This window comes from Salvia splendens, chromosome 1 (genome assembly GCF_004379255.2).
Source record: "Salvia splendens isolate huo1 chromosome 1, SspV2, whole genome shotgun sequence".
In the NCBI taxonomy this organism is placed as follows: Eukaryota; Viridiplantae; Streptophyta; class Magnoliopsida; order Lamiales; family Lamiaceae; genus Salvia; species Salvia splendens.
In genome coordinates, this window is record NC_056032.1 from 1,411,592 (window position 1) to 1,429,817 (window position 18,226).

The 18,226-nt window shown below is 35.8% G+C and overlaps 1 protein-coding gene and 1 pseudogene across 1 annotated transcript; both read right to left on the reverse strand.

Moving 5' to 3' along the window:
- Positions 1-902: 902 nt before the first annotated feature.
- On the reverse strand, positions 903-10,246 carry LOC121807055 (annotated as a pseudogene).
- A 1,541-nt stretch (positions 10,247-11,787) lies between these two features.
- LOC121807047 (protein FREE1-like) lies at positions 11,788-17,883 on the reverse strand. The gene is made up of 10 exons (XM_042207232.1): positions 16,950-17,883; positions 15,990-16,076; positions 15,438-15,569; positions 15,091-15,222; positions 14,805-14,870; positions 14,537-14,647; positions 14,255-14,347; positions 13,845-13,878; positions 12,215-12,285; positions 11,788-12,125 (listed from the first exon to the last, which is right to left on the reverse strand). Exons 1-10 carry the CDS (start codon positions 17,817-17,819, stop codon positions 12,048-12,050), a joined length of 1,674 nt encoding a protein of 557 aa, XP_042063166.1. The 5' UTR covers positions 17,820-17,883; the 3' UTR covers positions 11,788-12,047.
- Positions 17,884-18,226: the final 343 nt, after the last annotated feature.

Genomic DNA, 18,226 nt, shown 5'->3' on the forward strand with positions numbered 1-18,226 from the left:
CTCTTGGTTGCCATGGTAATTGAACATCTCTCTCTCACTCTCTCTCTCCCAATATACATTTATTTAATTAACAAAACTAATGAATTAACTTGTTTGAATGATCAGTGTCAGCCATTGTAAACCAAATGTTTGCTTTTGTTTTTGTTGAGGAATTTTTTTCTGAACCCTATTAATGTTAGTGTTTATTGTGTGGACGTGTTGCTTTTTTTTAGTCTCTCCCTTCTGTTCTAAACTTGTTTATATGAATATGATATTGAAGTCATGGACTATATATGGCCAAATAATATAAGAATGAAAGGAACATCAAAAACAGAAAACACAATATTGTTTAATTAGGAAAAAAATACTAGTATGATTTAATTGTTGTCAATATAATTTATTTTTTGTAATTTTCGCGGATAAAATAAATATCCATTGAGATATCTTCGAAAGTAATAAAGATTTTCTCCAAAATCAGACCTCATGAATACCAAATAAATAGTAATAAAGAGGAATTGTATTCTCGTGTTTCTTCATTATAGTAAATCAGTCTATTTGCTATAGAAAATTAGGGGCTTACATGCAATTATTGAAAGTTATTTTTAAAATAGAATTATATACTACACTAATTATTCAATCAAGAATTTATCAAATAGCCTATCTTACTTACTGACTTACTCAAAACTTTGTAACTTCAACCAAATATTTGTAACTTAAACACTTTGTAACTTACAGCAAAATATTTGGAGCTTCAAAGCCCATTCTTCTTTATTAATACAGCAGTATATTTCTATATTAAATTTGTAAACCATACAACTATGAAATATGCATTATATACATTAACAACATTGATCAATCAAAAGCTAAATAAATTGATGAAAAAGTTACTATTCCAAGAATGAAAGCAAAGTATGAACAATAAGTTGATAATAATGTCACAGGCTTTTAATGATTTGGTCTATAAATTCATTTACAAGAATTCTATAGGCTTTCTCTGTGGGATGAAAACTGTCCCAAAACACATAGTCACTTACATTTTCACACGTTTTCATATCCTTACAAATGTAAGTAACTTCTATAGTTCCTGATCCACAGCATCCTCTGTCTCCCACCTTGAACCCTATGTTCAAAAAAAATTCATATTAAATCAAAAATTGCATAATTGTTAAATTGTTGAAAAAAATTGAACATACCATATTTTTGTGGGTTTTGAATGAAATCCAAAGGAAGTGTATAGATATCTATGAAGAAGATCAATGCATCACTCAATTGTTCATTGAGTGAGACCAATTCGGCCGAGAGCTTCCGATTGAACAACTCCGCAGCTTCATTATACTTGTCCACGCACTTCCTTTCGAGTCCGCCCCTTAAGGTCCGTTGCGAGGGCAGACATCCCACGGGTGGAAGACTAGTAACGACAATTCTGCGTACCCCTAGTCGATATAGGTCCTTTCCAAATGCCACTATAGTGTAAGTTCGCGTTTAAATCAATTGCCTCCAAATTAAAATTTTTCCTCATATATTTACCTGCACGAAGCTCGAGGCATAGCTCACAAGTAGGTCTGTATACGAGGGAACATCGTAGTGTAGGCGCCTGAATGGTGTGATGAAGTACGTGTTGGAGATGTCGTTGCTGCCTGTCACAACCGCCACTAGACTTTCGCTAAGTAATTTGGAGAGTGTTTGCTCTCCACCAATCTTCTTCACCTTCTCCGTGTAGCCTTTGAACAATTCTAACTGATCCGATAACGACTTGACTGACTGAAATCAAGACAACCATAAATCCTGTTGATTATAATTTCTAATAAAAAAGTATAATAATATCAGTAAAAAGAAATACTACCACATAATGGTAATTTTTTTGCCCGGATCAAAATAAAAAATGAAATAAAATTATAGATCGTGAACGAATGAAGTACTAATGTACTAACCGAGAGCTCCGCTGTGAGGGGGTCCCACCCCGCAGCTCCGGTTGCAAAATTTACCCCAGTCAAAAGATCTTCATCGTTCAAAGATGGATCCAAATATGGCGGCAAAAGATCCTTAATGCCTAATTCTTCAACTGCAAGTATATCAAATCAAAAATTTATCAATGATTAATTAAACCCCACAAAAACTAAAATATTGGTTTAGTGTGACAAGATTAAAAAGTTTGCAAGCACATGAAGCCGTATCAGACTAATATAAGATGATCGAAACAAGTGAAAATGAATCCTCCCACCGTCCCATGTCACGTACACTTTTCTTTTTAGGTAGTAAATTTAGGATCGATTTTTAGTATAATTAAATTAGTATTTTAAGTTTTATGAGAAATCACTTAATAACTATAATATATTCATTAAATACGTTAATTTTTAATAGAAATACCGTAAGTAGTTTGGGACGAGGCGAAACAGAAAAGTGCAAGTAACAATGGACGGAGAGAGTATTAAGAGCATAAATAACCCCGTCCCAAGTTCCGGCCCCAAGTCCCCTCCACGTCATCATTCCTCTACAGTTGCGGCCCGCCTGAGAAGCCTCTAACCCTGCAGGCCGCAACTCGGGCCGCAACTAATAAATGACACTATTCACAACTCCAACCTATTTTAAACATAAAATAAAAAACGTCGGAAATTTATAACACGCAAAATTTAATTTCGCCGAATACTGCAAAATTACAACATATAAATTTTAAAACTGAAAATAAAATACATAAAAACATAGCGCCTCGCCTAACACCCGGGTCAATTGATCTTCGAATATTCTTTGACGAGGAGGCATTTTTTGGAATTATAAGAAGAGATTTGAAGTTGAATGTGAAGTTGAATGTGTATGAAAATGGAGTAGTATTTATAAAAAAAATTCGAATTAAAAAAAAAATCGGTTGCGGCCCGGCCCGAGAAGCGTGTAACGCTGGGCCGGGACTCGCGGATGCGGCCCGGCTCCCGAATAACGCCGTCCCAGGCCGTGCCGCCTCCTCCTCCAACGCGCGGGACGGGCCGGGACTCGCGAGATGCGGCCCGGCCCCAAGCGTTATTCATGCTCTAAAATAAAACAATTTCAGAAAAATGAAAAATACCAATAAGGTCGGAGGGAACTTTGCCGTTGGAAAATCGGCCAGTGGGCTTCCCTCCCATGAAATCTTGGCCATAAGGGGGAAAGTTGCACTTAGCAATAGTTGTGTAGTAATTATTGTTTCCGGTGTCGACGATCGAGTCTCCGAACATTAGAACCGCCGGAACAGAGATGTTTCTTGGTAATTTTACGACTGCTCCGGCCGTTCTTGCCGCAATTAGGAAAACCCAAAAAGGAAATAATTTGGGTTTTAACAATTTCATTTTGTGTTTGGTGTTCAACATACCATGTGTTTTGTTAATATGCAAAGCCAATAAGCATTGAATTTATAGGGCCATTTGTTTGTCTTTTTAAAACTAGGTGACGTGTAACATATCGAATCAATCTAAGTACTATTCTTCGATTGATTAGAAGTGTATGGTATATGAAAAATCATTCTTTCGAATTAATGGATTGATGAAGACACATTTCTGAATGACAAGATGGGCTTTGAATTAAAGGTTTTATGTAATTATCATCTAATTATTTTAATGGCTTTGAGCATGATACATTTTTGTGTGATACACCATCTAATACTAATGGGACCAATCATTAAAGGTAAATAGACTAAGATCCCATTTTTGTATTATGAGTTGGTTAGGTAATACTGTGTGATGATATACTTGAATTGTTAAATACTACTAATAATGAGGTAAAATAATTTGCCAATCAAGACATAATTGAAGATAATCAACCAAATCAAGATATTTCAATAATCAAATCATGCAATTTTAATTAGGTAGAATATTTATTTCTTTCTAAATTAATTGTGTATTCATCCCTACGAAAAGGGCATGCATTCCTTCCTTACATAATACTCCATATCAAGCAAATCCAAAATACTTGTTCTTTAAAAATGAATTTGATTTCCTAAATGAATCGTGTATAATAAATAAGCAAAGCAAAAGAAAACGATATATTATATATATTAGGCTAAATCATACTGCTGTATTAAAAGCAAATTATTATAAGGCTAAATCTCATTTGAACATATTTTCGTGTTCAATACGGTAAGGACACATATACATAAGAAATATCAATATCCATTCATCTATATGAGTAGGTTATAGTTATATATTATTATCATGCTACGTGTGTGGTTTTAATAAATAGTATTACTAACTATTAGTATGTAATGTGCCTCAATAGCATCCCAATTTTTTTTATAATATTATAAGATTATTAACTACTGTATTTAATATAAATCAAATTCTGTGGTCCTGATTTTAATTTAAAAGGTCATTATCATCAACCTTTTAATCATCTGATATTCATGATCCATAACCAAACTATCGACAATCCATTTATATCCAATATCATACACCAGATTTCATTTATCCAATCTTCACAAAAAAGGGTAGAGGGAGAGAGACACGAGAGACGCGAATGGATCGTTTGGTTACTATGTTAACTTGTGACTTAAGGTGTCAAATTTTATCTCTTATTCGATTTTTTTTATTTTCTCAAAAACTCATCCGTGACAATAAATCTTAACTCGTCTCCACAATGCCAAGATTACATTGTATCTCATGTTTAATCATCTCATCTCATCTCATCTCATCTCCACTATTGTGACTAATTTAATTCTAGCCAAATCCTGTTTTGGTTTGTCTCATTTATGTCTCACGATTATCTTATCCAACAAGGAGTTTGAAAGTAAACATCACAAAATCTACAAGAGAATCAATATATATGCAACAAAATTGATCAATCAAATGCTGAATAAACTGATTGCAATATTAATGAAGTTCCATTTTCCAATAATAAAAGTAATGTAAGAAAAATAAGTTGATAAAGTGAGATGATCATGAGACAAAATTGTTGATGGAGGAGGTGAGGATGTCGTGTACAAGAAGGCGGTAGGCATTTTGAGTGAGGTGAAAGCTGTCCCAAAACACATACTCAGATGCATTCCCACATGTGTATTTGCATAGGAATGCTACTTCTATTGTCCCTGTTCCACAACATCCCTTGTCTGAAACTTGGAATCCTGTCATTTCCCAAATCCCCATAATTACACAGATTCGTTCATTTGTATGAAATCATGAAATTTTGTCAAATTATAGTCCATCTTGCAACTATAATAATCAGTCGAAAACATCATGAAGTTTGGATCTGATTGCACGTTGTTTTCTTTAAAAACAAACAATGTGGTTTAAGTTAGCGTCGGTGACGTCATCTTGCAATTATAATAATCAGTCGAAAACATCATGAAGTTTGGATCTGGTTGCACGTTGTTTTCTTTAAAAACAAACAATGTGGTTTAAGTTAGCATCGGTGACGTACAAATTTGATTTATCGATTGTCATATCATATAGTACTACAATTTCACCAAAAAAAAAGAAAAAAAATACTACAAACTTCATGGTTTTTAACTTATTTTATAAAAGATATTAATAAACACTTAAATCGCGAGTTTGGTCATATATGATCAGTCTTTAAAAACAAAATCCTAAATCGAAGTTTCTATATTTCTCAATTGCCTCATTAGTATACATAACAACGATTTTAGTCTATGATCGAAATAACATTTTTCATCAAAAACTCTATTTTGAGCATGAGACAATTGAGGTTATGTCGTTTTCTACAAGGATAAGATAATTGAGAAATACCGAAACATCATGATTTAATATTATGTTCAAACACTATAAGACTATTCAGAATTTGACAAAACTTCATGATTTAAATAATTATTATTCCTTTTAAAAATTGTAGAGCAGAACATAATTGATCAAACTTCATGATTTTTCTGGCGAACAATATCATAATAAAAAAAATTGAAACCGGGAAGAAGAAACGGTACCGTATTTGAGGGGGTAGCGAATGAGATCAAGCGGAAGATGATAAATATCGACGTATATAAGGGTGGCGTCCGGATATCGAGCAGAAAGCGAGCTCAACTCCACAGACAGCTTGTGATTGAACATTTCCGCAACTTGGTTATACAAATCCACACATTTCCTCTCAACTCCCCCTTTCAAGCTTCTCTGCGACGGCAAACATCCCAACGGTGCTAGCCCGAAAACTCCCATTCGTCGTCCCCCTAGCTTGTACACATCCTGCACGTAGGTGGAGGCGTAGTTGACTAGCAAGTCGGTGTAGGCAGACACGTCGTATTGAGATCTTCGGAGCGAGACAGTGCCGAAGTACGTGTTGGTGATGTCGTTGCTGCCGGAGACAATTGTGAATAGGGCTTCGTTCAATAACATTGATGTTTTTTGCTGACCAATTACATGCTCCAGTTTTGCTATGTAGTCTTTGAACATTTGTAGTTGGTCGGATAAGGACATTACTGACTGCAAGAATTTGATCAAATTTTATGATTTATATATATAAAAAAAGCAAGATAAAATAAAAAATTATATCATAACTTTGATATTTAATTTTCTCAATTGTAACTTTTGATTCGATGGAATTATGTATGATGTGGCAGACACGAAATACTATATGGGAAAACGTTCGTTTATATAAACAACGTAGCTTAATACATCCAGTCAGTCACATCTTTAATTTTACGCGTCACGTTAATAAATCCAGACACATAGTGGGCCGGTAATTTTCATCATGTGATAGATTGATTCTAGAAGTTGTGGGATTAACTAGAAATTGACCATATTTGGTGGTATTTTCCGTCAATTTATCCAAAAAGGAAACATACCACGACGTTCGATGTCAGTGGATCGAAACCCGACCCTCCGGACGCAAAGTTAACACCGGTGAGGAGATCTTGAGGTTGAAGATTCGGATCAAGATAAGCTGGCACAAGCTCCTTGATTCCCAACTCTTCAGCTGCATCATATATAGTACATCATACTAGTACATTTTAATACATACCAATTGGTGCTTTAATTAAAAAATTAGATGAAGGTGGAAAAGATATTCACATCATATTTTCAATAAAATATACTCCCTCCGTCTCATGTTACTCGCACTTTTCATTTTAGGCCGTAAATTTGAGATTGATTTTTTAGTGTAATTAAATTAGAATTTTAAGTGTAATGAGACATCACTTAATAAAGGAGCTCTTAACTTAATCTAACATATTAATTAAATACATTAATTCTAACTTAAACTATAAATAGTGTAAGTAATTTGTGACGAGCCGAAATGGAAGAGTGCAAGTAACATGGGACGGAGGGAGTATAGTACATCATACTACATTTTAATAGGTACGAATTGGTGCTTTCATTAAAAAAATTAGACGAGGTGGAAAAGATATTCGCATCATATTTTCAACAAAATTTTCAACAAAATGAAAAAGGGGAAAAGTGAGAAAAAGTAATTGGTGGTTACCGATGAGGTCCGACGGAACTTTTCCGTCGGAAAATCTGCCGGTGGGGCGTCCGCCGACGAAATCCTGGCCGTAGGGAGGGTAGTTAACTTTGACGATCGTTTTGAGGTAATTGTTGTTGCCTGTGTCAACGACGGAGTCACCGAAGACGATGATGGCAGGAATGGTGATGTTTTTAGGTAGATAATTTATGGGTGTTGGAGCGCTATGTTGGTGTTGAAAGAGGAAAGTGGAGAGGAAGAGAAGTAGTAATGGTTTGAATTTGAAGAACTTGTTGTTATGCATCGTTGTTTTCTGCAAATTGGAAAGCTCTGTTTCATTGCTAAACTGTGGTGATGAGCTCTGCTTTTTGAGCAGTTTTTTTGGTGGATTAATTTATGAGTTTTTGGATTGAATTAATTGCAGCTGCATTGTGCAATTACTATGTTTATGCAGAGGAATGGAGGTCTGACATTTTGATTGATTGGAGGGAGAGTTTGTGTATGGATTCATTGATTTTTTAATATAGTCCAAGTTGATTTTTTTAATATTATTCTATTTTTTATAGAATTTTTGTCATTTTAAAAAAAATGTAATTATGCATGAAAGTAATTCGGTTTTACTTTACTGTAATAATGTAGTTGTTGTTCAATTGAGATCGTCCTATAATGAAATTTCTAGAAATTGGATTTCGGTAATGAAAATCTAAAATCAAAAGTAGCTGTTCACGCACAGGCCGTAATAAAGAATTGGACATACCTGAGTAGAGTTATCTTCAAAGTTAGGGAAGGAATTTATAATGGTGGGAGGATCGGAATAAATTGAATGAATAAGAATAAATTTATAAAAAATACTAAAATAATTTTGAATAATCTCATAATTGTGGAAACCAGAAATATTATTCTTTGGGAAGTAGTGATTCCTAGTTTCCTACTATTAAAATCAAAGCAATCATAATGGAGTGATAGTAGATGCAAGAATCACTAGAGAATCGTTTTAAAATATGTTTTGGTTGCAATCAATATTTAATGCTCCTAGTAATTAACCCAATCAAAAATCATGACACTCAAAAAATGAACGAGCCCAAAAATTTATGATAGGAAATGCGTTCACTTACACAAATGTTACAAATTTATTCCAATTATACAATTTACTTTGAGGAACTAAAATTGAAGATGATCACAAGAAACTTTCGATATATTTCTGAATAATATGATCGACGAGAAACTTGTATGCTCTCTCAGTAGGATGATAGCTATCCCAAAATATATAATTCGACACATTTCCACACGCCCCAATGTATTTGTTGCACAATGTTGTCACTTCAATATTCCCACTCCCGCAACAACCTTTGTCACTCACTTCAAACCCTAAAAAAACATCCAAAAACCCTAGCAATCATTAATATACTATACACGTGGCATGCACCGATGATGATTGATCAGAACGCGTGATGTACGAAATTTCTTACCGCGATTTTGAGGGTGTAGGATGAGATCAAGAAGAGGGTTGTAAACATCAATGTAAACCACCCTTGATTGAGGCAATGTTCTATTGTTGAGATTGAGAAGTTGGAGTGATAGTTTGGAATTAACCAATTGTGCAGCCTTGTTGTAATTATCTGCACAATCTCTCTTTGACCCTCCAGCCAGAGTTCTCTGGAATGGCAAGCATCCTATTGGTGGGAGGGAAAACACCGCAATTCTTCTTGCCCCGAGCTTGTAGATCGCCTCGATTAATTTCAAGAATTTTAGATATTCAGGCGAACGCACAAGGAAAAAAAATAATTTTGAATTTGGAATTTTAGAAAGACAATTTTCTAACAATGTCACAAAAATACTCCAATAATTTAACAACATTTTCTAAGAGTACTCGTTTCGTGGGGGCTCGAGCCCCCACAGCATGTATGTATATACATATATATATATATACCTGTATAAAATCAGAGGCGGAAGCAACAAGAAGATCGGCATAAGAAGATATGTCATACTGCATTCGACGAATACCGACGGTGAAGTAAGTATTTGCCAGGTCATCACTTCCGGCCACCAACAAGAATAAACCCTCCTTCAATATCTTGCTTGCACCTTCTTCCCCCACTGCCCCTTTCAGCTTCCCTATGTACTCTTTGAAATGCTCCAATTGTTCCGACAAAGATGTAACTGACTGATCATGTGAAGACAGGAGTGGTTCGATTAAAAACTCATATTTAAAATATCGATAAAAATGAGTTTTTACATTATTCCAATAGTAAGGAAACACTATACGACTATTTTAGAAGTCTGAGGGTCGTATCCACAGCCGCCGGAAGCAAAGCTGACGCCGGTTGGAAGATCTTTGACCGTCAAATTTTTGTCGCTATAAGCCGGAATTAGCTCTTTGATTCCCAACTCTTCAGCTGTTCAACAAAAACCTCAACATTCATAATTAATAGTCTTATTTTTTCATTTTAATTCGTTCATAAAGTTAGTCTTTTTTTTCGTACTCTCTTTCCCTTTCATTATTCGCCTTCGATTAAAAATATTTCAATAAATTTTCTCCATCATACTTTACTAATTTTACATTAAAAGGTGTGACGTTTACTACAAGAATATTGAAGTGCGAATTACCAATCAAATCCGGAGGAGTCTTGCCGTTGGTAAATCTGCCGGAGGGGAATCCGCCGGGAAAATCCTGACCGTAGGGGAGGAAGTTGCAGTAGATGAGTGTCTTGAGGAGGTTGTTGTTTCCTTGATCCACGATCGAATCTCCAAACGCGTAAACTGCCGGAATCGTCATATTTTCCGGCAGCTTTATCACTCCTTTGCAACTCCCGAACAACATAACAACTACGAATAAAAATGTACAGCAGATGTAAGAATTTCGTTCCTTCATTTTTTTTTTTGTGTTTGTTTGATTGGATAATATGATCAATATGTACAATGGATTCCACTTTACATATATATATAGGCATAGCTCCACTCTTTCTTTTATTTCTACACTTGGACTAGATTAGTGATCCAAGGTTTCTTATATCACAAGCATATAACATTTCTATTTTAAATATACCCAAGAGCAATGTACTTTGTTTGGTTAATAACATTATTAAGCAATCACCAGAAAATAATATTTTCGGTTTAGTAAAAGTAAAAATATAGTGCTTGACAATAAGAATAAATAATTTTAAGAAATTATTAAATAAATCAAAACCTAAACACATCCTTACTAATTTACCTAAATACCCCTAATCTTTACCAATCATTAGTTGAAGAGATTGAATTCTTTTGAAAAAATAAATTAAAGGTAAAATTGTGCAAAACATTAATTTAAAGCTAAAATTAGTTTTGTTGGAGAGGTGGTTGTGATTCATTTATTGTATTATGATTATTTATATAAGATTATGTTGTGGATTCCAATCTCATGGATCAGACATGGAATAGATGTAATCTAGAGCTTGAATCTCTTAAACCGAATGACCAGTTAATTATATTGTAGTATAATTTTAATACAGTATAGCATACAATTCATGGTTTTATCACATTTCGTATCAAATGAGCCATGATCAAGGGTTTAACAAAAGAATTGAGTAAAATGTGGTGGTTAAACAACCAGAGAAAAATCAACAGTCTCAATTCTCAAGTTGGTTTGGTTTTACTTATTCTAACCTACACAGGATTGTAAGGAGACAATTAAGCTCAGTACTAAGGCTGTACTAATTGTTGCTAGTGGTTGAAGCTAAACTAGGAATCAAGCTATTCCTTGTATTCTAAGAGCTAAATACAATAATATTTGGCTTGATTGATTTAAAAATCTTGTATTGCATGAGCTAAATACAACCTAATTAATGTTTCTAAGACTATAACGCGAAGAATATCTTTAGGGGTGTTTGATTTGCAAGATTGTATCCGGGATTAAATTTGTTGTGTGTTTGGTTCATGAGATTCAACCCCACAACTCAATCCTAGATGGATAATCATAGGATAATTAGTCATAGCTAACCCCCTATGACTAAAATAATCTCGAAACTCAATCCTAAATTGTATCTTGGTATTATTTTATCTTGCAAACTCAACACCACCTTAATTGAGACATAGTCACTAAAAATTGTTATAAAGTCGTGTTATGTTTGTTGGGAATGGTTCGGTTAAAACTCCCTTTTTAAAATATGAATTATTCTCAAAATATGTATAAATTCAACATGAAATTGTATTAATTGAAAACATGGATTTTCAATTTCTTGTGTATGACAGAGAGAGAACATAATTTAGCTAGACAAATTTATTAGGTAAGTATGTATAATTTTCTAGTTTATCTCAATCCTCTAAGCATATATATTATGGGGCAGTATATCACAACAAATTTATTGGTGTAGTTTCTTAGTTCAAATGCTTCAACCTCTATGTAGCTAGACAAATTTTCTTTTCCTTTTTAAGATAAAGCAACCAAATATATGATGGGGCAGTATATCACATCAAACATATAAATTCTCCTAGTGATTCGAACTTAATTTACATTTTTAAGTCAATTAAGTAAATATGACAACAGAAGAGCTGCACACCAGAATATGAACACACTGAATACAGGTAAACAAAGCAAAGCCTGCTTAATTCACATCACAAAATAACTAATATACCAAAAGAACAAACATTAAAACCCAAACTTCAGTAGAATACTCGACCGAGACCGAGACATACACCGAGAATCAAATATACCAATAAGATATGGTTTAATTGCCAGTAACCAAAAAAGGATGTTGGCAAACCCCACACTCAATCGTCTCTGAACCAGAACTTGGCACTTGAACCTACATCAAATATGAATTGCGACTTAGTGAAAACTGTACACGTAAGAGACCTCCGAATAGAGATTGATACAATACGGAATGATTTAAACCTGCAAATGGACTGTACACGTTGGGCAGGCAACCTCTTTCATCCGTCTTCCAGAACCACCTGATCTCGAGCCTGGTATGAGATAAGAATAATAATATAACTAGCCATACATTTATGATGACATGCATTTCACTCAGCCAACAAGCAGACATAACAAATACTACTATGAAATGATCACCATTAAAATGTCATTACGACCCAACATTAGTGAGAAATGTCCCAAGCTTTCACATTTTACAGCACTTGAAAAGTCTACTACAATTGTGATAAAGCACAAATGTCAGAATGTAAAGCCAAATTAACCATTAATTTTAATAAAGCCCCAACATCAATAATCTACTCCATTTATGATAAAACAATACCATTTGTCCCCATATATGCTAATTAAATCATAACTGCAAACAAATCAATCAATTGATTTCATTGATCTAGTTACCCTTCTTTGCTAATCCTACTAATACCGACCATTGGAAAAAACAACCTAGTCTCAGACTATAATTTGAGACCCTTTTAAGTTGCCATGATCTCCAAGGTCCACTTTGTTTTCATCATCCCTATATAAAATTGTATCTGTTGGCCCACACCAAGCAGTGACTAGAACTAACCCAGAAGCCCCAACACTACACAGTATCAAAATATCAGTTACATACATTGAAATTTGAATAGACCAAAAACTGGATGTCTTTGCCAAAAACAGTGAGAAACAACCATAAGCATTCTGAACTGGATAATCATTGCAAGTGTTCCACATGTGACATGAAGCATCCACAAAAATCATACACTGTCTCCATTTCTTGGTCACAGCCAAAGACTCAAAGAGGGTTCACTACTGTGGGATGCTACAATCACATTGCAGCATCCCACAGTGGTAAAAACATCAAGTAAATGCCACCACTGCTTGCTATATAACCTTGTCCTAGGTAGCATCTCTCAAATTTATCTATTCTAGACATGACTGGTGTTTGGCAAAGTTGTAAACTCCAACCATAGCAACTCAATACCCTATTTAATAGTGTTCATATGTATCCCCATGCATGTGGATGGCATGACTCAGCTTCAACAGTTTCAGGTATAAAACCGATTGGTAGGGACGTATAGTAAAGGATTACTATGCCAAGGAGATAACCAAAATTATGAAAGTAAAAACAAAGTTTATTATGCAAGAGAAAGAAAAGAACAGAGCTTATGCCATCAGGTATTGCACCTACAAATTACTGAATCCTATTTGATCGACCAAACAGTCTTCCCAGAATAAACTGAGTTATTCACTTACTTTCTTAATGACATCTACCACTTTAACCATTCCATTTACAATGAAATTTATCCTAACAAGCAGCTCCTCAATCATAAGATTCATAACTAGATATAAATCAATGGATCAACCAATTTGATTGATTCTTGGTACACATCCGAAACAAAAGAATCTTATTCAGTTATTCCTATCAGAGAAAGGAACCTTGATCCAAAGGTCAGTATTTTGCATTAAGGAGAAGAACTTACACCTCAAACCAAGTAATCAGCGATTAAAAAAAAGTTTTAAAAAAAAAGCTTGAAACCAAGCCCAGAGATACAGGAGGGCAAATCAATTGTTTGAGAATTAATATATAGAACCTGTTATATAGAAAGTTTACCTGATGAAACTTTGCAACTTCTCTCCATCTCCTCCTGTAAAATAAAAGTCCAAGATGAACATGATGGGGCCACTTAAAGAAAGTAGACTGAATGAGAATTAACAGGCAAACAAATGCCTGTTTGACTTAAGTTTACCACATGCACCAATCAAGATGATGTAACACAACCAATAGCCCGTAGATTATGTATGAATCATAAAAGGATAAACTCTGGTGGCATGACACTTTGCATTATTCTTCATTAATAAAAGAATAATACTTTTGCACATTCTCCATGCGATTTGACTGTATAAAAGCATGCAAAATGATAATTCCAACTTGCAAGGAGCACGTAAAAAAAGGAAATTTGTGCAAGCAGTTGCATTTTTAGTTTTTTCCACATTGCTAGAGATGTATCTCATTTATGCAACCTGAAGTTTCTTGGCAAGATCCTCATGATTTTGAACGATGGTTGATCTGCTGGCACCTTCCTTAGCACTGTTCAATCTCCGAGAAACTTCCGCCTACAAACAAATTTAAGAGACCAAAATGTATTTATAATGCCTTTTCAACATAACATCGATCAAACATGTTATTTGACAAAAAAACAACAAGTATATCAAGTAATCACTAGACTGGTGTAAAACCTAGCACAGGTATACATGCTAAAATTTGTAAAAGATCAACGGGCGAGATTAACTGTCTATACATACCAAGCATCGATCACAAACTCTAACAACAGGAGCATTCTCGTCAGAATTCAGAGCAGTTCTACCCTGAGTGCACTTGTCACAAAATATATCTCCACAGTTCCTGCAATGATGCTGATAAAAGACCAAAGCATTATTCATTAATGCAACTCACTTGCGTATCTATCTTTAATAATCATATATTTACATAATTTTGAATATTTAACCGAATAAGATGACAGAGCACATAGAAAAACTCAAGCCATGGGAGAAAGAAGAGAACATGACATACCCTCCGGACAAAAGCACCAAAGTCTGTTCCACAGGATGTGCATTTTGATGTCGCTTCATCAGGAACCTATTCAAGTTACCATATATTATTTCAGAAACTGAGTTTAAACTCAAAGATAGGATGTGGTAGAAAACTCAATGGAAATCATATATTAGCTAGCATGAACTTCTCAGATATTCCTCAGTTCCACGGATTTAGAAAATACTTGGGTGCTATAAAGCAAAAGAAGTAGCCTGGAAATTATAGTACTGAAGTTTGAAAGGAAACAAAAACGCAGCATATTTACCCAGTGATCTTTCTCCTCATTGACAGGTTTGATCTTATTGATAAAATCAGCAAAACCTTTCTTCTTCTCAGCAGGTTGTTCAGCAATCTTTGGATACTCAGTTGGACGGGTTCTTCCACTCATCTCCTTATACTGCAGTATCAAGAGGAGCATATATCTTAAATAAACTTCCTTCGTAATAAATTCTACATTTCTACTAACTTTATCATATTGGTTAACAAACAAACAATAAAAACATAGTTACACAAGAGAGAGCCAGTTAGCAGTGGCAAAGAACTAGAGCTTTGCAATGGATGCCAAAATTGCTAAACAAGAAAACAGTTTGGAAGAGTTAGAAAACTTCAAACCTGTGCAATCGCAGCAGTAACTGTATCCAAAATGGTTGTTGTGGTATAACTGTTAGATTTCAATCTAATACGCCTAGCTTCAAAGTCAACAGAACTTTTTGACCAGAAAGCAAATATCGCTGATTCAATAGCCTAAACAGGGTAACAAATGGCCAAGTGAGCACAATGCAAATAAAGAACAGAGATACGTGCATAAACTAGACCAGCAATAATTAAACAAGAAGAGGAACATCTTATCCTACAAATCCTTGCAACACTCATCCAATGTTGTCAAAGCAGTATGGCGGTCCATGGCGCATTGAGCATTGAGCAACTATGGTGCCAAATATACTTATTTCATATCATTATTTATTGAAATGAGCTTTGCATGTATTAGATCAAAAACGTCAGAAACAAAAGATCAATACTGCCGTACACCAAGATTAAGCTTCTTAAAAAAAGAAGCTAATTGGTCTCTGGAAGGCTTTAGATAATTCAAGCACGCATTATGTATGACAATCCTCCCTCAACCCCAACACCACTTTATCAAAGGAAAATGAACGACAATCATACTTCACATCTGGTTATTGTGTCAAGAAGATAGATCCTCAATGTGCGGTTGGTACTTGGGTCCAGCATACGGATTCCATCTAAGCCAATCTGAAAGAAATTGTACCTGATGTTAAAATTTGCATGGTGCTGAATATAAATATATATAATGATGGTAAAAGTAAGTTCTATACTACCATTCTTGTTTGCCTTTGGACGGGCAAACAATATGCAAATTGCTGCCAGTAACTTTAGGATCGAGGAAGGCGGGAGTGCTTAAAATAACAAATTACTTGGATAACCAAACCTCAGCCATTACTTGGACTAATTGTGGCCTTACCTAGAGAAATGATAAATGCTTGAAAGAGCGTGCTTATTGGGGTTTTTATATCATATCCTCCCTATATCTCTCTCTTGGTTGCTCAGAGATGGGGGTTTCGGGATGTCACCTCTTCTCTCAATTTTCCCCTATAGTAACTTCTTTTATTGTAACCTCTATTACCTATAGACTTTACAAATGAAACGATAATGTTCATTACCTAAGCATATGACACCATCATTTAGCATAACCATCAGTATCATGTCAGGTACTTGCTTATATGTACCATATTTCAACAATCATACAAGATACACATCAGTCAGACAAGTACTCAAACAAATGAGCCTCGATTGACAGGGTTAAAAATATTAAAACTCTCAAATCTCGAGGTGCATTTTAATTGCTTTGTCATCGAATATCACGTTTAAGCCTTCAGAAGCACCTTCTGATGAGGTAGTTACTCATCCCTAATTGGTTAACGGTCAAGCAGGCAGTAGCTTCATGCAATTCTTTTAAAGTCACAGAAGTCACACCATTGCATTTTAATCAACCAAAATCAAGCAAACAGACCAGAGTTATATATCATGTAAACATTGCTAAACAAACAACTGAAACTCAACCAAGACCCACAAACTGGACGAAAAGCATATCGAATAGGCAAAAACCTGGCAAAGTACATCCATGGTGCTCTGCCCACCACTTTCTGCCAACAGCTTCACCCTGAACTTCTGAACCGAACTCTTCGGGTCCTGGTGGACATCAGCCTTCGGCACAGCTCTCACAACCTTCAATGACGAACTTTTCGGCCGCTCTTTCTCTGATGACGAAGGAGATGAGTGCCCAATGGGCCTCCCGAAATCATCAAAGCCGGACCAGGTTGAAGAATTCGGAGTGGTCCCCCTAGCTCCATAAGGTTCATTCCTCCCCCTGTAGGCATAAACCCCTTCAGTATTCCCATAGGGGCTATCACTCCCATACCCACTCTCAGGTCGCTTGCCATACATTTCGGTTCCCAAATCCAACCTGCTCCGGCTCAAATTCACATCGTGATTATCATACTGAGATTCGTAGAGATTGGAATTCGGCTGAGAGTATTGAGCAGGTGGCGGGTGAATCGACGGATAACCCGAATTGGGGGAAACGGGATTGTGATTCGGGTTCGATGCATAATTCGGCGCGGGGTGATCGTAGTAGGAGGGCGTCTGGGAGTGGGGAGGCGGCCGGTAGGAGGCGTGGGCTTCGAATTGAGGGAAGGAGTAATGCGATTGAGGCTGCGAATAGGCTGTGGCGGCGGGGAGAGGATCTGGAGTTAGGGGCAGGGAAGGGTAATTGTGGTGGTAGGGTGAGTAGTCGGTGGAGGGAGGCGGCGGAGGAGGGGTGTAAGTGTTGGCGGAGAAGGGCGGGGCGGAGGCGTAGGGCGAGGGTGGGGGTGGGGCGGGGTGAAGAGGATCGGTGGGGTTAGGGTTTGGATTGGGGGATGGTTGGAAGTGCTGTTGGTGGTAGTAAGTGGCGGAGGAGTAGTCGGCGTTGTGCATTGTGAGGAAGTGAAGCTCCGGCGATGATTCGATTTGACTTTCGGTGAAGATAATTGCACAGAGAGAGTCAGGGAATGAGACTGTGTGTTTTGTCAGCAATCAATAAACGCGTTTCTAAAGTATAAAACGCTTCCATATGCTGCACGAGTTTAGAGCATCCACAATAGGAAGTCGACGAGCAATAGCCTAGCCATAGTTCAGCCACAAACTCCTCCGGTCACATCATCAGTACTAAAACTCCTCCTGCCACATCATCCGGACAAGCAACTGAACAAGCAATAGCTCAGAAATAATAAACAAAATTATAAAAATAACTATTACACAAAATACGGAATTCAACTTACGACACAGATACGAGAAAATGCAATAATTCCATTTAAATTAAAAAAAAGTACATTAAAAAAATT

What these genes read in the sequence shown, in the direction of transcription:
- LOC121807047 (XM_042207232.1), bottom strand. Translation starts at nt 17,819, where the DNA reads ATGCACAACGCCGACTACTCCTCCGCCACTTACTACCACCAACAGCAC. An exon ending in TTACTGCTGCGATTGCACAG is followed by an intron (nt 15,223 to 15,437) that starts GTTTGAAGTTTT and finishes TTGATACTGCAG; the next exon opens with TATAAGGAGATGAGTGGAAG. An exon ending in TTGGTGCTTTTGTCCGGAGG is followed by an intron (nt 14,648 to 14,804) that starts GTATGTCATGTT and finishes GTCTTTTATCAG; the next exon opens with CATCATTGCAGGAACTGTGG.